Raw genomic sequence first — 22,055 nt, 5'->3', positions numbered from 1 at the left:
ATGACACTTAATGACTGATTCACCCAGGCGCCCCTACTTTTTCTTTTTTATTTAAACTGCAAAGAAAATTTATTTTATCTATCAGTAGCCATGAATTTTTGTCGTTTGGTTTTACATAATTACTGCCTAGTGCCATTATCCAAATGGCAGGATCATTTTTTAAAAAATATTTTTAAAATTTATTTGACAGAGAGAGAGAGATCATAAGTAGGCAGAGAGGCAGGCTCCCCGCCCAGCAGAGAGCCCAACTCAGGGCTTGATCCCAGGACCCTGAGACCATAACACGAGCAGAAGGCAGAGGCTCAACCCACTGAGCCACCCAGGCACCCCTGGCAGGACCATTTTATGTCCACACTTCACTTCTGTATTTACAAAGAGAATTTGTATGACTTACATAATTGTAACTATCAGGGCTGCCTGGTTTGCTCAGTCAGTTGAGCATTAGACTCTTGACTTTGGCTAAGGTCATGATCTCGGTCGGAGTCATGGGATCTCCTCGCATCAGGCTCCATGCTCAGCGCAGAGTCTGCCTGTCCCTTTTCCTCCCTCTCTGCCCCTCTCCTGGTGTGCACACTTGTGCTTTCTAGCTCTCTCAAATAAATAAATAAAATCTTAAAAAAAAATAATGTAACTATCAGTGAAGGCTTAACAATGGAGATGCAGTCTAACATCCATAGTATCTAATGTTTTGCAGATAACAATGTAGGGGAGATGTATTTTTAATTATTTTAATTACCTTTCATTTGAGTGATCTTACTTAGTCTCCTAAGGAGATTTTCAAAAGCAGGTAATAGGTGGGGTGCCTGGGTGGCTCAGTGGGTTAAGCCTCTGCCTTCTGCTCAGGTCATGATTCCCGGGTCCTGGGATAGAGCACTGCATCGGGCTCTCTGCTCAGCCGGGAGTCTGCTTCCTCCCCGCTCTGCCTGCCTCTCTTCCTACTTCTGACCTGTGTCTGTCAAATAAATAAATAAATAAATAATTTTTTTTTTAAAGCAGGTAATAGAAATGGTTAGTGAGATTTTTAAGAAATATCTTCCATGTCCACATCCTCTTGTTATTTCTGCACCATTTTTTCTTCCAGCTGGTTTCCTTTGCCTGCAAAAGGGGCCGGGATAATGATGTTTTGCTTGACTTCTTTGATGTCCTGAGCGTTCTGTAATTCTTTATTTTTCTTTTATCTGTTCATTATAAATTTAGCTTTTTTGTTTTCTGTTTGATCTCTTCAACTCTTTTCATTGCATCAGTAGTTTTATACCATAGCTCTCATATTTGACAGGTTCATTTGTACATTTTTCAAATTCAATTGTGATGATTGTGCTTCTTTTTAAAGTTTTTAATGAGACTTGGATTTATAGAATCTGAGTACCTTACAGTTGTTGCAGACAAATGTCATGCCATGTCTGGGTAAATGAGCCCTGAATAGAAATAGCACTTCTCAGTACACTTGTTGAAACCGTGTGGGTTCCCACTAACCAAATGCCAGTATTGAGTGGAATTCTCAGTGTCTTCTTAAGGTCTGTTAGCTTGTCTATTTCTTCTTGAGTAAGTTTTTGATAGATTGTCTCTTTATAGGAATCTTCTTCATCTAGGTTATCTATAGGTTATCTAATTGATTGGCAGACAGTTGGTCAGTATTCCTTTATATTCCTTTTTGTTTCTGTAACATCAATAGTGATGTCCTCCTTTCTTTCCTATTGTAGTAATTTGAGTCATCTCTCCTTTTCTCTTGGACAGTCAAGCTAAGTCAATTTTGTTGGTCTTTTTAAAGAATCAGCTTTTGGTTTTATTGATCTTTTTCTATTTTATCTGTTTCATTAATTTCTTCTCTAATTTTATTTATTTCTTTCTGCTTGCTTTAAGTTTATTTTGCTCTCTTTTTCTAGTATCTTAAGGTAGAAGTTTAGTCTGTTGATTTGAGATCTTCCTTCCTTCGCTATAGACATTTGCAGTTAGAAATTTCCCTCTAAGTATTGCTTTAGTTGCTACCCATAAGTTTGACTTGTTTTTGGACTCATTGGTTATATAGAAGTGTTTTGTTTAATTTCCACTTATTTGTGAGTTTCCAAAATTTGTTACTTTCATTTCATTGTGATCAGAGAACAAAGTTTATATTCTTTTTCTTTTCTTTTACTTTATTCATTTTTTAAAAAAATTTTAAGTAAACTCCTCACGCACTGTAGGTCTTGAACTCATGACCCTGAGCTTGAGTTACATGCTGTACCAAATGAACCAGCCAGGTGCCCCTATTTTTCCCTTTAAATGAATTATTGAAGTTGGTTTTGTGTCCTATTTTACCTCCTTAGGTCTGTCCTGGAGAATGTTCCATGTATCTTTGAGAAGAATGTATATTCTACTGTTGTTGGCTGGAGTGTTCTATATAGAGGTCATTTAGGTCCAGTCAGTTTTTAGTGTTACTCAAGTCACCTAGATCCTTGCTGATCTCCACCTAATTGTCCATTACTGAAAGTGGAGTATTAAGGTAATGAAGTCTTTTAAGTATTATTGTCTAAATATTGTCAAGGTACTGAATTGTCTGTATCTTGTATAATTTCTGTCATTTCTTCCTTCATGTATTTCAGTGCTCTGTTGTATGGCAAATATATATTTATGTATGGATTTATTACATGAATCTTCCTGCTGAATTGATTCTTTACTATACTTAAATGTCTCCCTTTATCTCTAATAGCATTTATTTTAAAGTACGTTCCATGCCCACAATGAGCCCAACATGGGACTTGAACTCATGACCCTGAAAGACCTGAGCTAAGATTAAGAGTCCGCTGCCACTTAACTGACTGAGCCACCCAGGCACCCCAGTATTTTTTTGTTTTAAAGTATATTTTATCTGATACTGATATAGAAACTCCAGCTTTCTTGTGTTTGCTGTTTGCCTGATATATGTTTATCCATCCTTTGACTTCCAACCTGTTTATACCTTTAAATGTAAAGTGTCTCTTTGAGACAATGTAGTTGCATCTTACTTTTATCGGATAATCACTGCCTTTGATTGGATTCTTTAATCCTTTTACGTTTAGTGATATTATTGATATAATTGTATTTATGTCTGCCATTTTACTTTGTTTTTTATGCCTGTCTTTTTTGTTCCTCTATTCTCCCTTTACTGTTACTGCTTTTTTTTACATTAATATTTCCTGTTGTAACATTTTAATTCTTTTTTTTAAGATTTTATTTATTTATTTGACAGAGATTACAAGTATGCAGAGAGGCAGGCAGAGACAAAGAGAAGGAAGCAGGCTCCCTGCTGAGCAGAGAGCCCGATGTGGGGCTTGATCCCAGGACCCTGAGATCATGACCTGAGCCGAAGGCAGAGGCTTAATCCACTAAGCCACCCAGGCGCCCCATATTTTAATTCTTTAATGGTTTAAATCACTATATATTTATAAATAACCTTATTTATCATCTCTTCTCTTCTTCATTTGTACCTGTAAATTCATGTTACCATATGAAGTCATTTACTTAGCCCAGTACTGCTTCTTTCCTACTCATCTCCTTTGTACTGTTTTTGACAATCATATTAGATTTCTGTTACAAACCCAACTGTCTGTCCTATCTATTTATTTAGACACACACACCAATTTTATATTTATATACACATACACTCTACAAACACCACACATTTGTTTCTATGCATTTGCTTTGTATTTTTATTGGATTTGGATTACTTTCTGGGGTCACTTATTTTCAACCTGAAGAACGTCCCATTAATATTTCTTGTAAGGGAGGTCTGCTAGCAACAGATTCTCTGAATTTATCTGGGAATGTCTATATTTCACCTTTATTTTTGAAAGAGTTTTAGTGTATATAGAATTCCTTGTTGATAATTTCATTCTGTGAAGACTTTGGGTATCTTATCCCACTGCTCTCTGGCTTCCATTGTTCTGGATGAGAAGTCAGCTGTTAATTTTATGCTGATTCCCTTGTAAGTGACAATTTGTTTTTCTTCTTTCTGCTTTCAAGATTTTCTCTTTTTTGACTTTCAGCTTTTTTAAGATTTTTATTTATTTATTTGACAGACAGAGATCACAAGTAGGCAGAGAGGCAGGTGGTGGGGGGCGGCGGGGGGGCGGCGCGGGGGCGGCACGGGGTGGGCAGTGTCCTGGCTGAGCAAAGAGCCTGATGCAGGGCTTGATCCCAGAACCCTGGGATCATGACCTGAGCTGAAGGCAGAGGCTTTAACCCACTGAGCCACCCAGGTGCCCCGACTTTCAGCATTTTTATCATGATAATGTATGTTTTGGATCTCTGTGTTTATCATGTCATAGGCTTCCTGGATGTGTAGATTAATGTTTTTAAGTAAATATCAACCATGGTTTCTTCATATATTTTTTCTGTTCCTTTCTCTCCTCCTGGTATTTGCATTGTACACCTACTGGCACACTCAGTGGTATTTCTCTTCATTATTTCTCTCTGTTTCTTAGATTGTGTAATTTGTGTTGATAATGCGAGTTTCACTAATTTCTTTCTTTGGCCAGTTCAGATATACTTTGAGCTCCTCTAGTGATTTTTCGTCTTAGTTATTGGGCTTTTAAACTCCAGGATTTCCTTCTGGTCTAAAAATAATCTCTATTTCTTTATTGATATTCTTCATTTGATGTGACATTGTCATCATGCCTTCCTTTACTTCTACTTCCTTTAGTAATCATGGTTGTATTTAGTTCTCTGAACATATTTATAATCTTAGACATTTTGTTAAATCTGACACCTGGTCACTCTCATAGGTGGTTGCCAGCTTTTTTCCTGGTGTATAATCCATTCTTTGTTGTTACTTTACATGTCTCCTAATATTTTGTTGGAAACTAGAATTTTTTGATAACACATGGTAGTTACTGGTCATGCATGCCCCATCGTTATTTGTCTTGTGACTGATTGGATTAGTTTAGGAAAGTCCCAGTGTCTCCCTACCTCCCTTACAGGGAGCCCTCTGCCACTGCTTGCTGCTTGGCTGCAAGGCGCATCATTGGGTTTGCCCACAATCACTCTCAGATCACTGTTTTTGGCAGGACTGTCTTTGATCATCTTTTTTTACGTGTTGCTATTAACTTCCACTAGTTGCTATCTGAATTGCTCTACTGTTCTCAGAAGTGCCCTGGAGCACAGATTGCTTCACAGACTGATCCAGTCAAATTCAGGCTTCTTTGAAGATATGATTCCTGAAGTCTGTTTTTGAGATTGGTTCTGACCCTAGAACTTCTTTCAGCTCTTTCCTTGGTTCTCTGAGACCAAGTAATCTCCTAATTGCTTTTCACCCAGGCTGCACTGCTTTTAAAAGTGCCCTTTGGCTTGGACTCCTCATTGTCCATATGCTGTCACAGATAAAGTCAGTTCCTTTAGGAACCATAGTCCAATCTGTTTCCCTCACCTCCACCCCAAGGCAAAAACCTCTGAGTCACAGCTCTGGCAATGGCAACAGTGTTGTGCTTTTCTCAGTGGCACTCCTGCTTAGAAATTGAGCCCTCGAGGGAGGAGCAGTAGCCTCAGATTTTCTTGGCTTGCCTCTCCTGGTGGCATGGTGACCTTTTAAGCTAGGGCAGTGACACCCAAGGCCCTAGTAGTCCCAGTAGTACAGTGCTCAGGGTAGTTTTCACCCCACAAGTTGGAGGCTAGGCATAAGAAGGGATCCCTCACTTCTCAGCAGTACTTGCCTGGAACTTAACCTTTGCAGCAGGTGGCTGTAGCCAGGATGGGAAATGCTGGTGTTGTGCTCTTTGCGGGAAGCCAGCCCACTGACTGGTAGCTGACAGGGAGAGGGAGGCCTCTGTTCTTAGCTACGCTCTTCTGGAGTGAAGTTTTGGTTTGGTTGAATTGGGAGTTGAGAGTAGATCTTGGTACAAGTACCACAGACTCTCAGTTCTTACAGAGTTTTAGCAGGTTTTCTTAAAGAAAATTTCTGCATTTGCTATATTCCCTTCTGTTCATTTCCAGAGGCTTTAAATAATTTTTTGAAAAATAATTTTCACCAGTTTCTCTGGGGAGAGGGACATACAGAGCACCTCGTGCTGTCATATTAGTATAACAGTTGTTTTTCAAAATAAAAAATAGTGCTGAAAAGTAAGGTAACAATATGACGGCAGAAAAAAATAGTAAATGTTCTTAAATCACTGAAGGATATTAGGCATTCAGGGGATACAGAATGTGCCAAACTCCCTATTTGTTTCTGACTTGGGAGTGAGTTGTTCTGAAAAGTATGATTGATAAACTGCAGTTCTCTGGGCAGTACAGGATGTTGGTTGAATTGGAAAATGTCCTGAGGCAGTATTTACGGAATGATGGGATATTATTTTCTATGTACAAATAAGACTTAAGGAAAATGATAGCTATCTGCAGACATTTGTCTGTCACGTGAGGAAAACAGATTTGTTCTGCATTATTCCAAAGAGCAGTCCTGTGAGTCATGAGCATAGAGTACAGTGAAGTATATTTTGGCATAGTAGTGGGAAAGATCTCTGAGGTGCCTGAAAGAGGAAGGAGTCATTTTCAGGGGAGAAAGGTGCATCTCTTCCTGCTGCTGACTGAGGTTCTGAAGAAGACTGGGGGTTGTTTCCTGGGGTAGTCTAAGGTAAGACATCTACTGAGTATTTAGACAACATTGGGAGCTCCTGGCTGAATGTCTGCCTCAGAATTAAAAAGTGTACAAATTCTCTGGCCTCACCTTTGGATCTTCTGATTCACTGAGCGAGGGGCCAACACACATATGTTTTTACAGGTCCTCCCAGGTGATGCTTCCAGGTTTGAGATCTGCTGCCTTATTTGATCTTGACAGTGCCTTCCAGTGTGTCATTTCCTGTGGATAATATGAATTCATTTATGCTCGACTTTGCCTACCTAGTCCCCAGTCTTTCTCTCTCAGCTTCCCTTCTCACCTCTCCCCCATTACAGCAGGGGTGCATTTTGAGAGAAATGCGCCTACTGCTTATTGTATTAGCCCCCAGGTGTTAAGGATTGATGATGTTCTGTAGTGCTGAAGATAATATCAGTAGTCATTTGGTAGTATCAGTGACAGTTTAAACTGTTTGTGCCCTTATCCAGTCCACTCTAGGTTTAGAGATTTCAGCTTTAGAGCCATTCTTCTTTGGGCTTCTTTGGCATTTTGTTCGATCCATGTTCGAACATGGATCCATGTTTGTTTTTTTTTTTATTAAACATATTTCAAGTTGTGTTAGATTTGGGTTTGTTATTTTTGTAAGGGCCACAGGATGCTTCAGAAATAAAGTGTATCTTTTTCTGGCCTGAAAGACTAAGAGATTCCATTAGACTAATCAGGCATTTGAGAACATAAAAGTATTCAGGACCCAAATATTTATACTTTATTTTAGTCAGTAATTTTAAAGGGTAGAAAAAAAATAGAATTTATTGATTAAAAACAGTTTAGTCCTCATGACTAGAAGCTACAGCCTGGTGAACTCTTTTTCATAAAAGACTGATTAAGAACTATGCCTGGCATCTTCCATTAACTCCCCACCTTGACTTTGCCTTCAGAAATCTTATCCTTCAACCTTTCACTAGAAAGAAGCATATCATGTCCTTTATTGCCTCCTTGGATTAAGAATTTAATGATTCTTCTGTTTACTTCTTTCTCTTTATGTCTGTATATTGCTGTATATGTCAGTGCTGGATGAAACAAATTTATAATTCCAAAATGGTAGATCAAATAAAAGTTAAAAGTGTATTGTGTATATATATATATATTTTTTAAAATATTTATTTGACAGAGAGAGAGAGATCACAAGTAGGCAGAGAGGCAGGCAGAGAGAGAGGGGGAAGCAGGATCCCTGCTGAGCAGAGAGCCCGATGCGGGGCTTGATCCCAGGACCCTGAGTTCATGACCTGAGCGGAAGACAGAGGCTTATTAACCCACTGAGCCACCCAGGTGCCCCATATTGTGTATATTTTAAGTTCTAAAATAGTCTTAGGTTTGGGAGAGTGACCAAAAAATCATTTATTTATTCATTTATTTTTTTTAAAAGATTTATTTATTTATTTGAGAGAGAGAGGTTGAACACAAGTGAGGGGAGGGGCAGAGGGAGAATGCAGACTCCCTGCTGGGCAGAGAGCCCAATGCGGGACTCTATCCCAGGACCCTGGGATTGTGACCTGAGCTGAAGGCAGGTGCTTAACCAACTGAGCCACCTAGGTGCCCTAAAAATTTTATTTTATTTAAGATTTTATTTATTTACTTGAGAGACAGTGAGAGCATGAGTGGGTAGGAGGAGCAGAGGGAGAGGGACAAGCAGGCTCCCTGTGAGCAGGGAGCCTGATACGGGGCTTGATCCCGGGACTCTGGGATCATGACCTGGGCCAAAGGCAGACGCTTAACCAACTGAGCCACCCAGGTGCCTCTAGTGACAAAAAAGTTTTAAAAACAAACTGGGAGAATTCTAAAATGCAAAGGATTGCAGGAGGAAATTTGAATGTTGTCAGCGGAGTTGAAGGAAACATGAATGTTCTGCCTGTACATAAATGTGCAGTATTACCTCTGTTTCCTGAGCACATTTCCTCACAAGCTCTTCTGCCTTCCTTTTTTGTTAGCTTCCCTCTTCTTCCACATGGGGCCAGCAGTCCAATACAACCGCATGTCAATCTCAGGCAACGCTGTCATTGGCTGAAATCCAAAAACTAGAAGAGGAACGAGAACGGCAGCTTCGAGAAGAGGTAAATTTTAAAAATAAAAGTGGTCTCGTTAAACAGTCTTCCAGAATGGTTGGTGTACATTATGGGTGTACACCATAAAGATCATGGTTATCGTCAGAATTGCTGTGTATCTGAATTGGATGTTCATTATTAAACTCTTTAGCGTATAATAGGAATAACATTAAGATAAGGTAACATGAATGTTCATTTACCTTAAACATTTTGTTGTAGCTCTTGAGGAAGTAGCTCATAAGTAAAAGTATTATGGGTTTTTCAGAATTTTGGTTTTTATGCAGATATCCTTCTTATAAATTTGATTTTTAGAATGCCAAATACATTTTTTTTCCTTTAAGGATATTGGGTTTTCTGACCAGCTTAAATATGACGGAAATAAAGTCTCTCTGCTTGTAAGTCTATATCCTGTAGCTTATCATTAGGGTAAGAAGGATATAAAAGAGTGGAATAAAGAGGGGAAAAGGAAGAATACAGTTCTTGACAGAAAAGAAATAAGTAAAATGGTTTGGTTCAGCATGCCAGTAAGGTATCATATTAATTCATCTGTCCATGTATCCATCACATACTTGCTGACACCTGCTCAATTACAGTCAGAGGATATGGCTGAGTCTAAGACAGATGAAGTTCTCTGCTTTTATAAAGTGTGCCCTCGGGTTGAGGGGAGATGGATAAAAATTGCTGGTAGTGATTGATTGTCTAGCTTTAGGTAGTGTGATCTGGGAAGGTCTCTTGAAAAGATTTCATGAGGTAGCAGAGTCTTGCAGAAAGTGTGTTATGTGGCTGTGAGTTGAGGCAGAGCAGTCAGTTTGTTAGAGAATGCAAGTTGTCATTTTTGGATCTGGGTGGTGTGGTTCACTGTAGGTCATGGTTACACAAACAGAAGGGGGAGTTGTCTGTACATATTCACCGTGTGGTATGCTGGACCTTACTGGTGGGTGATACTGTTTCTTCACCTTAATCACCTTATTTCCCACCCTCTAAAAAGATCGCTTTCTCTGAAATCATTTCTTTTCTAAAAGATTATCAACAAGTAGATGCAGAGCAGGGTATATCTGCTCTCTTCAAGACTAAAAATTGTTCCAATATTTCTGGTGTCCACTGTTTGAAAAACATACTAGTGGTCATGAGTTGGAATCCCAGGTCTTGTCTGGTTCATGTTTGTCAGAAGTGAATGATCACCTCAGGGTGCCTGGGTGGCTCAGTCAATTGTGTGCCTTTAGCTTAGGTCATGATCCCAGAGTACTGGGATAGAGCCCTGTGCAGGGCTTCCCTGCTCAGCGGGGAGTCTGCTTCTCCTTCTGCCTGCTGCTCCCCCTGCTGGTGCTCGCTCTTGAGCGTGTGCTCGCTCTCGAGCGTGCGCGCTCCCTCTCTCTCTCTCTCTAATAAATAAATAAAATCTTTTTTGAAAAGTGAATGATCACCTCATTTATATTTTCATTAGATTCTCTTTGAACTTTTAGGTTTTTCCTATACTCTTCAAAAGGTAGAAAATGCTACTCAGCAGATATTTCTCATGTAGGGAAACCTAAAATAATTGTGTTTCATTCTTTTCCTGGAAGTACCGTTTCCATGACTGCCTAACCTGTTCAAGTCTGGATGGTCTTAGTTTGCTGCACAGCTGTTCTGTTTTCTCAAATTACTGCCATATGCATGATGCTCTCCTGGATTGATTTTTATTTTTTTCATGCTTTCTCCTATTTTTAATCTCTGTCATTTTCCTTTTTTTTTCTTTTTACCTTTTTTGCTGGAAGCATTTCCTCAATCTTATGTTTTAATTTTTCTATTGAACTGTAATGTATGTGATCTTATTTGAAATTTCTCTGAGTCTTTAGTTTGTTAGTGTTTCTTTATTCACCTCTTTTTCATTGAATTCACATCTTACCTCTCTAAAATTACTAATTTTTTAAAAAAGATTTTATTTGTTTATTTGACAGAGATCACAGGTAGGCAGAGAGACAGGCAGAGAAAGGGGGAAGCAGGCTCCCCACTGAGCAGAGAGCCCGGTGCAGGGCTCAATCCCAGGACCCTGAGATCATGACCTGTGCCAAAGGCAGAGGCTTAACCCACTGAGCCACCCAGGCGCCCCTGCTTACTAATATTTTTTTTTGAAAGCTAGTCACCATTTTCCCTCCTCTTGTTTCTTTTTCCAGTGAATTTCATTTTTTAATTTGGTCTTTGGCTTTCATCTTAGAAGTTCAGGTCAAATGTTTGTTGATCCTGGGCTGTTTGTTCATATATAGGATTAGAGGTTCTGTATATACAACACCTTGGTGGGCTTCGCTATAATGGTCTCTGGCAGGGCTGTTGCCTTGGGGAGTCCTAGCATCTTCTCACATCTGTAGGTGTATTCTTCTGTGCTGGGGGGTCATCTTCCCCACAGAATGGGGAATTCTGAGCTCAGTCTCTCTAAAGAGGAATGTTTGAGTTTTCTGCTAGGGAGAGGTAGAGATAGCTGCCCAACTGCATCGGGTTGCAGAGGCAGTCTGGGGTCTTCCTGCTACTTTTAGACTTTCGGGCAGTTTGTCCTCTATTACCCATACTTCTAATTATGGAATTTTCTAGATGAATTGGCTTCTTTCTGAGCTTCCTTTACTTAGGTTTCAACTTACTGGTATCTGTTGGGAATCAATATTTGTCTGCTTTTCAGCTTTTAGGATCTTTTCTATTCCTTTTGTCCTTATGGGTGTATCCTTTTTAACAGTATATATATATATATATTTTTTTCCTGTCATTTTGGTAGGGCTTTAGGAAATTCATATGTATTTCATTTCTATGCCTAACCGAAAGTCCTACTTAATTTTTAAAAAGTAATTCTGTGTTTGATCTTTTTAGTTTCCTTTTAGTACCTCTGGCAGTTGACATCCTTATTTACAGCAAAGTGGCTAACCCTGCAGAGTGTTTTAATTTTGTGTAGCTCTTATGTATTTGCATTCCATTTACTATACCAGACAGGAGTAATTAATGCTTTTGAAAACCAGAATCTTAAGCTAGCTCCTGTTGTTGTGCAACAGCAAAGGCGCCAGCAGAGGGAACTGATGAAAGCTCTCCAGCAGCAGCAGCAGCAGCAACAGCAGAAGCTCTCTGGCTGGGGGAATGTCAGCAAACCTGCAGGTACTGCGAAGTCTCTCCTGGAGATCCAGCAGGAAGAAGCTAGGCAGATGCAGAAGCAGCAGCAGCAGCAGCACCAGCAACCAAACAGAGCCCGGAATAATACGGTGGGTCCATCTTCCTAAGCACTCACTATATGGATTGGTATAAGAAGTTCTCTTTTCTGACTTTGGTGGACTCTCTTTTTCTCTTTTCAGTATTGTTAACTGAGTCATTTGTCTCTTTAACAGCATTCCAACCTGCACACCAGCATTGGGAATTCTGTTTGGGGCTCTATAAATACTGGTCCCCCTAACCAGTGGGCATCTGACCTAGTCAGTAGTATCTGGAGTAATGCTGACACTAAAAATTCCAACATGGGATTCTGGGATGATGCAGTGAAAGAGGTGGGACCTAGGAATTCTACAAATAAAAATAAAAACAACGCCAGTCTCAGGTAGGGCTCAAATGATCAAACCTATGCTGCTTGGAGGGTTGGGGGACGGGGCATGTGGGGAGTGGGATATTGGGTGGGAGGAAAAGATAGTTATTTAGTTTTTGCTTATTTTCATCTGTGTCTAAGCATGGGAGGTTGTAGTTTGGTGATTGTTTTCTTCCCCATGGAAACATCTGTGCTATTACTAGGGGCTCTTTGTACTGCTGGGCACTTAGTCCATTGTCTGTCACATGGTAACCACTTAATAAATATTAGGAATAGTATATTTTTGTTGTTTTTGAACATTTCTCCAAGATACTCTCTAGATCTTAGCATTTTTCTTTATAAATTTATATTTTTAAGTTAGCTAGACTATAGTGAGTATTATAAACACCTCTCTAATGACCTTAAACCTATTTTTTAATGATAAATTAGTTACACTTCACCTTTGTCTTTTCTTTCTTCAGTATGCAGTGTTAATGAATGAACATGGGTTTTAATGATAAATATGTGAACTCAGTTCCCAGCACTGCCACTTATTAGCTGTGTGACCTGTGTGACCTTGGGCAAGAGGGAACCTCTTTGAGCCTCAGTTCCCTCATCTGTAAAATGAAGATAATGATGACTTCATGGGTGTAGTTGTACAGATTAAATGAATGTACACGAAATAGTTAGTGAAGTGCCTGGCACATAGTAACTACTTAATAAATGGTAGTGTTGTCAGATTGTTTCTTCTTGTTTGAGGGTCTAAAGTATTAAGAATAGGACTCAATAAACAACCGTCAGCTTACTGAGCATCTTTGCCAGGCACTGTGCTCTAGGCTTTTGCATACAGTATTTTTATTCCTTGCGATAACCCAAAGAAGTATTAGTACCATTTTACAGATGAGTAAACTGAGGCTTAGCAAAATTTAAAAACTCACCAAAGGGCACATAGGAAGAATTTAATCATTTCTCTGGCAAGAAGCCCTGTCTTCACAAATGAGAATGTATTAGCTGAGACTAGTAAGAGGGTATTGAGTTCCCCGTCCCCAATCCAAATATTTGAAGGTTTTATTTATTTATTTTTTAATTCGTTTTTGGACCCAAGCATTGGATAACTGGACAGCCATCCAGTGTTGCCAAGACGTTATCTGTTTATGGTGTTGTAGTATAATCATATAGTAACAGTTTCTGGGAATATAATATCGCCCTATTGTTTTGCTTTAGTAAATCTGTAGGTGTGTCTAACCGGCAGAATAAGAAAGTAGAAGAAGAAGAAAAGTTGCTGAAGCTCTTTCAGGGAGTAAATAAAGCCCAAGATGGATTTACCCAGTGGTGTGAACAGATGCTTCATGCCCTTAATACGGCAAATAACTTGGATGGTAAGAATTGGGGAGGGAAACCCAGCATGTGAAATGGCAGAGCAGGACCCACAAAGAGGTTGACAAATTGGAATGATGGGCCAAAACTCAGAAGGTGAAAGCTAATGGAGGTCAAATCCTATATCTACCATAAGAACTTGACCCTTCAGTAGTATTATAAGTACTACTTGTGAGAAAAGTCCTGTAATATTGTGTTCAAATAGGTTCTCAGTTGTTGCCAAAAAGTAAATGGTGTCTGGTGTCTCAGGCTATCTTAATAATGTTCAGGACAGAGGAGTTCATAGTTCCATACAGGTCATTTTATGGGGGACCTTGCCAGCCAGGCCAAGTCCAAAGAAAGGTAACTCATGGTGGAGACAGAGGTCATCCTGGACAAGAGAAGGCTGAGGTGATGTGAGATTGTTCCCATCCTGCCTTTGGGGGCGGGTGGGAATCATGTGCCAGAGCAAGTAGACTTATTTTATGCACAATGAAACTAGGACCAGTGAGTGGAAGTGAAAAGGTTTCAGCACAATTTGCAGAAAAACTTGCTAATTATTACTTGATCACAAAGAGAATTCTCTGCCTTAGATGGAAGTGAATCCCTGCCCTGACCCCAGATGTTTGAACTAGAGACCAGTAAGCTTAGTGTGGAAGATCCAGATTTCCTATAACTGATAGGCTAATTCAAATTCATCCACCTACAGTGTCTTAACTAAAACCAAGGATCTTTTCAAAATGGAATATAGTAAAGGAATAGAAGAGTTCCTTTGCAGCATTATAACAATATCATACGGTCTGAAAGAGCCAGGGGAAATATAATAAATAATAGTAAATAATGGCCAGCTACCATTCATTAAGCACCTATTGTGTGCTAGGCACTTGCCAGCAGTTAGCATATGTTACTCCAGTTCTTTAATTTTTGCGGTAACTTCATAAGATGCCTTTACAATGTAGGTGCTATTATCCCCATTTTATAAATTAGGAAACAGAGGCTCAGAATGGTTAAATAACTCATCAAGGTCACACAGCGAGCAAATTTCAGAGTCAGGATTTTAACCCATGTCTGTCTAATTCCGATACTTGTGCTTTTTCTGCTGCACCACACTGCTTGCACGTTCCACTTGATTCCTCTCTGAACATTAGCTCAGTGAAGTGAAAGTTCCCGGAGGGTGTGGCTGTATTGTTAGTATCTGTCATGGTGCCTGACACACATCATGGCACTTAATAAATATTGACTGAATTTAAGGAAAGAAAGAATGAATTTCCAGATAAGTCTTAGACAAGCAGTTGTTCTAGTCTCAATGTAACATACGGTTTTTACCAACGTAACATTTAGTGAAACTAAACATGCGTGATATATCTTTGTTTGACTCTGTGCTACTTGAGGTAATTTGGGGCATTACAATGACAGTGCTTCTCCGCACCCCCCCCCCGCCCCACAGAATAGATTAAAGAGTATTTAACACAGTAGCTGCGTACCTTCCCCATTTGCATCAGTACAGTCGGCAGTAGGTGTGACAATGTATTAAAAACTGACACTGATTCTTTGCATGTGATATTTCATTGTTACTTTTATGTCTTCTCCCCTCTCACATTGCAGTTCCTACTTTTGTTTCTTTCCTGAAAGAAGTAGAATCTCCTTATGAGGTCCATGATTATATTAGGGCCTATTTAGGAGATACCTCTGAGGCCAAGGAGTTTGCCAAGCAGTTCCTCGAGCGCCGTGCCAAACAGAAAGCCAGCCAGCGGCAGCAGCAGCAGCAGCAGCAGCAGCAGCAGCAGCAGGTACAAGGCAGTGGTTGGCGCTGTGCCCCTGTGAGTGCGTAGTAATACCTCGCAGTACTGAGCAGCCAAAGAAATGAAAATTAAAACAAAAGATACCATTTTTGTACATCAGATGACCGTAGCTTCTTAAAATGTGGGATATTTGATATTTTCAAATGGCAGGTCCAGAGACCTTTGTGAATTTCCCAGACAGCAAACATAATCATTCTCTGTTAGGCATACTAGTTGCATTTTCCTTGGTTCGTGTATGTGCCTCAGTCAGATTGCAAATTCCAACTTGTCACAGACCCATACATTTTTTTGAAAAGTTAACACCTACAAATGTTAAATCTCCAGGGCTCCGGATGCGCTGTACCCAGTATTGACCATACCATAGCATGCCAGACATGTCATATGTTGTTGATGGGCAGTGAACGGTACCATCAGGTCTCATTATTTGTGGTAGTTATGTTTTGTAAAGTCGTCGCTACAGCTGAATTAGCGAATGCTGAACTATTGGTCCAGGGAAAACACCCAGTTAGATTTCTGGAACCTGTGATGACAACATTTTTGTCAGCTGGTCAATATATTACTTTGTTTTATGCGTGTTTCTCTTTAAGATGCCTTATTTAATAATGTTGTTGATTCCTTAACATTGAACTCATGGCCGGCAGCACTAGAGCCGACCCCTGAGTGAAGCTTATCTACCACATGCATTTTCTCCCTAAGGCATGTTACAGCCTTTTTGGAACACCAGACAACACTTAATACTTGGGAACCATTTTATTTTTTAGATTTTGTTTATTTATTAGAGAGAGCTTACGCACAAGACAGAGAGAGAGCAGGGATGAGGCAGAGAGAGAAGCAGACTCCCCTCTGAGCAGGGAGCCCAACTCAGGGCTTGATCCCAGGACCCTGAGATCATGACCTGTGCCAAAAACAGATGCTTAACTGACTGAGCCACCCAGGTGCCCCTCTTGGGGGCCATTTTAAACAGTGACAACACCAACAAGCATAAAATGAACATCAGGACACTACGGAGGCTGAAAAATATGCTCGTTTACTGTATGAGAACTGAGACAAGAAGGCAGAATACTCCCCTGTTCCACCTCAGCTGAGAATGTGTTCCTTAGGCAACTCACATTTTTGCAGCTGGGTGTTGAGGAAAGCCATAAATGCATCACAAGTTTTGATTTTGGGGTTACATGTAAATTACAAACTAGTAAGTGAATTTGCATATATGGAATCTGCGAATAATGAGGATCAGTTGTACAAGTTTTCTGAAAGATGAAGTGGCAAGGCTCACAAAGAGCTTAAGATGATTTATATCCTTTAGTTCTATAATTCTGCTAGAGATAATTTTTGTTATATCAGTCATTTCTGGGGATATAAAAGATACAGCGAAGTACATGGCATTTAAAATCCATTTGGGAAGATGGACTAACAGGGATTAAGTGAAAGATGTCAATAGGTCTGTTTGTGATTATTTGCTGTATATCTAATTTCCTAGTGGATGGTATGGACTCTCTGTATACCAGAGAGGTTTTTTGTGTTTTTTTGTGTTTTTTTTTTAATTTTATTTATTTATTTGACAGATAGAGATCACAATCAGGCAGAGGCAGGCAGAGAGAGAGAGGAGGAAGCAGGCTCCCTGCCAAGCAGAGAGCCTGATGTGGGGCTCGGTCCCAGGATCCTGGAACCATGACCTGAGCCGAAGGCAAAGGCCTTAACCCACTGAGCCACCCAGGCGCCCCTACCAGAGAGGTTTTGACAGCTGTGTCACTGGGTTGAAAACCTGGAGCTACCAGGATGAGCCTTTTGGAGGCCCAGAGCTTAAATGTGATATCTGAATCTAAATGAAGGGAAAGGGTGGCTCAGGGGACTCTTCATGGTTTCATTATTACCAGAATCCATGGTGGGACTTCTGTTTTTAATCTCATACTTGGTAAGGTGAGGGCCAGTCAATCATTTTCTTAGAGTGGGCCACACTTGCATCCTCTGTGTAACCTCAGTTGTAACATCTTATCTCACAGGACTCTGTGTGGGGAATGAACCACAGTGCACTCCATTCAGTATTTCAGACCAATCAAAGCAACAACCAACAATCCAATTTTGAGGCTGTACAAAGTGGCAAGAAGAAGAAAAAACAGAAGATGGTCCGAGCAGATCCCAGTTTATTAGGTGAGCAAAGCCTAAATTCTCAGCTGGGTGTTAGAGGGGTGCCGGTTATAGCAGTATTATATGTGAGTCTCCTGGTGGAATGTTTTTGATAAAGGGAAATATTTCTTATACAAAATTAATTTTTAAAACCACTTAAATAAGTAATATTTACTGGGCACATCAGTGCAAGAGTGATGCTGCATATGCTATAGGGAACAAGAAAAGTAATGGCTTATATTGTGTGGTGCTTTAAACTTTGAAGAGTTGTTTCAGACATAATATGAATTTCCCTAGAAGGCCTTTCAGTTTAATTGGAAAATAATGCTAAAGGAGAAAAGGAAAAGTTGTAAAAAATTTAAATGCTGATTTGTATAGAAACTGACCATAAATCCAGTCAGGTATTCAAACAACTAATACTTGCTGATATCCATTATATATGTGTATATATACTTACGATTTTCAGAGTCACTCTACATTATGAGATCATGTTTCAGTTTACCAAAGAGTAAACCAAAGTCCTGAGGGTTTAGAACATTTTCCAAAGTTTCCAACACAGCGTTCAGCAGTGGGGCTGGGATTTCAGAGGAGGCCTGTTTTCTTTCCACTCTTCTGTTAGCCACAACTATTCTCGTCTAGCATTGAGAACCAGAGTCTTCACACAAGACAGCTTCATGGAAATGGTGACACCAGAATTGGGGCTTTGAAAGACTGGCGGGAAGGACAGACAGTGGTATTTCTGGAATAATAAACAGTCTAGGCAAAGCAGATGCAGGCTGTTTGTGTTTCTTCAAGGGCCTAACAGCCTCACAGACAATGATGAAATTAAAATGATTCTCTGTTTATGAATGTAAAGTAGAGTATTAAAAACCATGCTGTCCGGAGTAGAATGATTATATTGGCAAAGACGGCAGGTTGGGATGTTGGCCCAGGCAGGAGGCAGAGTGGTTAGGAGGCTGAAATATAGACCAGGTGAAAGATTCTGGTGGCCTGGAGAACAGGGATTTGGGCAGTAGAGATGGAGAGGAGTTAAATGGGATTCAGAAACTTAGGGGACTGAATTGGCAGGGCAAGAGGAATGGAACGGTTTGGACAGCAGGATGGGTGGTGTTTCCATTTGCTTAAAGGATGAGCCCTGGAAAATGGAACAGGCTTATGGGGTGATGATACAGAGTTGGGGTGTGTTGGGTGGGTCAGTGTGAAATGCCTATGAAACTTCAAGTGGAGATAACCTCGTGAAAGAGGAGAGAGCACAGCAAGAGGGGGATTGCCATCCTGCTCTGCCCTCAGGAGGGTCCCTGCTTTCCCTCCTGGGTTTCCTACTCTGGAGAAAACAAAATGTCAGTAATAGAAACCTAACTTTGGGGGCACCTGGATGGCTCAGTCATTAGGCATCTGCCTTCAGCTCAGGTCGTGTTCTCAGGGTCCTGGGATCAAGCCCCGCATCGGGCTCCCTGCTCGGCAGGGAGCCTGTTTCTGCCTCTCCCACTCCCCCAGCTTGTGTTCCCTCTCTCGCTGTCTGTCTGTCTGTCAAATAAATAAATCTTGAAAACAAACAAACAAAAACCTAACTTTGAAGATTGCCCTTTGGAACTGGGGCCTGGAAGCTGGCTTGGGAACAGAAAACAATCTGGTGAAATTCTGTTTTCTTCTGCCTCAGAATTGTATTTTATTTATTTGTTTGTTTGTTTATTTTGCCTGTCTCTGAAATTTATGTTAAGAGTAGATGAAACAGTCTAACATTTTATCCAGTTTTGATAGAAGTGGGTGAATATAGATTTACAAGTGTCCCTGAAATTCTGGGTGTGGGTTCTAGCCAAGAAGCCCTTGTTGCTCTTCAGCTGTGACACTGGAAGGGTAGGCTGTCACTGAAAGTGAGGTGTGAAGCTCTTTGAATTAAATATTCAGTCTGACTCCACCCCTGTTGCAGACACCAGAAAGAAAGGAACACTCTTCAGGGGGCATCTGGGTGGCTCAGTCCTTGGGCGTCTGCCTTAGGCTCAGATCATGATCCCAGCATCCTGGGATCGAGCCCCACATCGGGCTCCCTGCTCAGCTGGAAGCCTGCTTCTCCCTTTCCCACTCGCCCTGCTTGTGTTCCCTCTCTCGCTGTGTGTCTCTCTGTCAAATAAATAAATAAAATCTTAAAAAAAAAAGTAAAAAGAAAACTCTCTTCAGGGAAATGAGAGGTTATTTTAGGAATAGAGTTTAAGGAATTTATATATGTTGAAGGAGCAGAAAAAATGCATATATGGGAAAGGGCAATAAAAGTTCAGCAGTGTTGAGAAAGCTCTCTTGTGTAGGCGTGGACTTTTTTATGAAAATTTCTACTCAGCTAAATCTCTCTCTGAAAATTACTCTGATAATTACTAACTTCTTTTTTTTTTTCTTTTTAAAGATTTTATTAATTTATTTTGACAGAGATCACAAGTAGGCAGAGAGGCAGGCAAAGAGAGAGAGGGAAGCAGGCTCCCTGCTGAGCAGAAAGCCCGATGTGGGCCTCAATCCCAGGACCCTGAGATCATGACCTGAGCTGAAGGCAGAGGCTTTAACCCACTGAGCCACCCAGGTGCCCCTGATAATTACTAACTTCTGCCCCTTACCTACTCATTTCCACTTATTACTATTTTTAATTGATCTGCAGATTGAGAAAAATTAGTAAATGTCCATCAGTCACAGTTCACCGTGCACAGAATGGGACAGTTCTAATTTGATCCAAAAGCATCCATTGAGAAAGTAGTCACTGATCAAGGGAGAACTTTGCGTCTAGAACAGACCATCAGAGAGGCCCAGGCTCGTTTTAATGATCCATTGCCTCCATTGTGCTGTGTTTTCTGTAGTTTTTAGAACTATGAGGTGCCCTTGTGAACCAGTATCCGTTACTTGGATATGTTAATAGTCCACACACAATGGCATTTTCCCCAGTCATACTTTACAGTTTCTCAACCTTAAGAAATCATGCAAGTGAGTTGTAGTCAGTTCTGATTCTAACAGAATGTAGTCTTTAGAGCCAAGCAGAGTGGGCTTAAATCCTCCTTTGTATTGCTTTGGACTTTGTGGTATCCCAGAGGTTTCCCTTCTGTCAGATGTGGAGTAGATGTGCCTACCTTTCTGGGTTTTATGACAGGCCAGTGAGACTATGTCTGCTAAAAACTTAGCCCAGTAAGCAACATACTGTAGTCATGAACAAGTACCTTTTTTTCCCTTTTTTGGCCCCAGGCTGCTGGTTTTTTCCTGTCTTTCCATGATTAAAATTAAATGTGTGTGTGTGTGTGTGTGTGTGTGTGTGTGTTTAAGGTTTTATTTATTTGCAAGAGCATGAGCAGTGGGGGAGGAACAGAGGGCGAGGGAGAAGCAGATTCTGCTGAGCAGGGAGCCTGGGGCTCAGTCCCAGGATCCCGGGTTCATGACATGACCTGAGCAGAAGGCAGATTCTTAACCAATTGAGCCACCTAGGTGCCCCCTGTGTGTGTGTTTATTACATTTCTGCTTTTATCACATATAGCTCGTTTTTATCATAGCTCATCTATTCCTGAGGTACATGTGAAGTCAAAACCCTGCTTCAGAAGAGTAATAGTTAATTTCATAGGCTGTTTGGTCTTTAAGTTTTAATACTTACCTAATTAAATTGTTATTTACAAATAGGGACACTAAGCCTTTTGTTATTTTCAAGGGAAAAGGTCTTGTGGGTTGTGGCAGTGCTGTTGATGGGCAGAGCTGAGGCTGGGATTTGGAGCCCTGGCCTCTCCTCGTCTGAGGCCTTGTAAGCAGCTTGAACCACAGCTTCCTTGGTTAATAAATAGTCATGTTTATGTTTTCAAATCATGATATTTTGAGTCAAGAATATAATATAATTAAGCTATTTTTATTATGTAAGACTTTTTTTATTATTGGTACATTTAAAATGTGTCTTTGTTTGAAAACTTGAACATTAAAGAACAAAAAGGGGACAGAACACGGGTAATATTAACTGCTTTTAGATAGGAGAGCTTTGCCTGTTTACTTTTTTGATATTCAAATAGAAGTTGAAACAGTTTGAGATTTTGTTCAGCTCTTTTTCCTCATTCCAAGGAAGCCCTGTTAATACTTTTTATCAGTCTTTGATTATGGAGTTAATAGAAAAATTGCATACACGGGGCTGATGAGATTAGGTTTTCAGAACGTTAGTAGTGTTTGTGATTACTGCTCTTGCCTTCAGTGGGGATGCTAAACCTGCTTTCTCTAAACCAGATTCCATTTTGGTTTATCAGTATGGCTAACTGAAATCCTTTCCTTTTGCAAGCCTACTTACAATAGGTTGAGTTGGACAAAGTACTTTAATCTTTTTGTGCGGTCTACCCTGTGAGAAAACATCTGAGGGCTGTGAGGATCTTCCCTGAAGCCTTCTGCCCTCGAATAGCAAAAGCTTTTGGCTGAAACTTTGAAAAGGTTTTTAACCCCGGTGGGTGGGGTGGGGAGGTAGTCCCAATAGTGAGGGGGACTGAAGTAGTGTTACTCCCACTTAGATTTCACAGTCATCTGATCAGGTAGTTACAGAGTATTTGGTATGTGTTATTCCTGCCCTCGCCTGTCCCCATCTCTGTTAAGATTCACCTCCCGAA

General features: G+C 40.3%; 1 protein-coding gene across 3 annotated transcripts in view; it reads left to right on the top strand.

Annotated features, from left to right (window-relative positions):
- Positions 1-22,055, top strand: part of GIGYF2 (GRB10 interacting GYF protein 2) — a 145,952-nt gene that overhangs the window by 121,715 nt on the left and 2,182 nt on the right. For all 3 annotated transcript variants that reach the window (XM_080797888.1, XM_080797890.1, XM_080797889.1), the window contains 6 exons: positions 8,548-8,670; positions 11,676-11,879; positions 12,003-12,208; positions 13,397-13,551; positions 15,134-15,318; positions 17,331-17,478. In XM_080797888.1, coding sequence (XP_080654014.1) covers positions 8,548-8,670; positions 11,676-11,879; positions 12,003-12,208; positions 13,397-13,551; positions 15,134-15,318; positions 17,331-17,478 — 1,021 coding nt within the window. The remainder of the gene's footprint in view (positions 1-8,547; positions 8,671-11,675; positions 11,880-12,002; positions 12,209-13,396; positions 13,552-15,133; positions 15,319-17,330; positions 17,479-22,055) is intronic.

This window comes from Martes martes (assembly GCF_963455335.1).
Source record: "Martes martes genome assembly, chromosome: 3".
NCBI lineage: Eukaryota > Metazoa > Chordata > Mammalia > Carnivora > Mustelidae > Martes > Martes martes.
The sequence above is the reverse complement of the archived record's forward strand: the minus strand, read 5'-3'. Positions and strand labels throughout refer to the sequence as shown.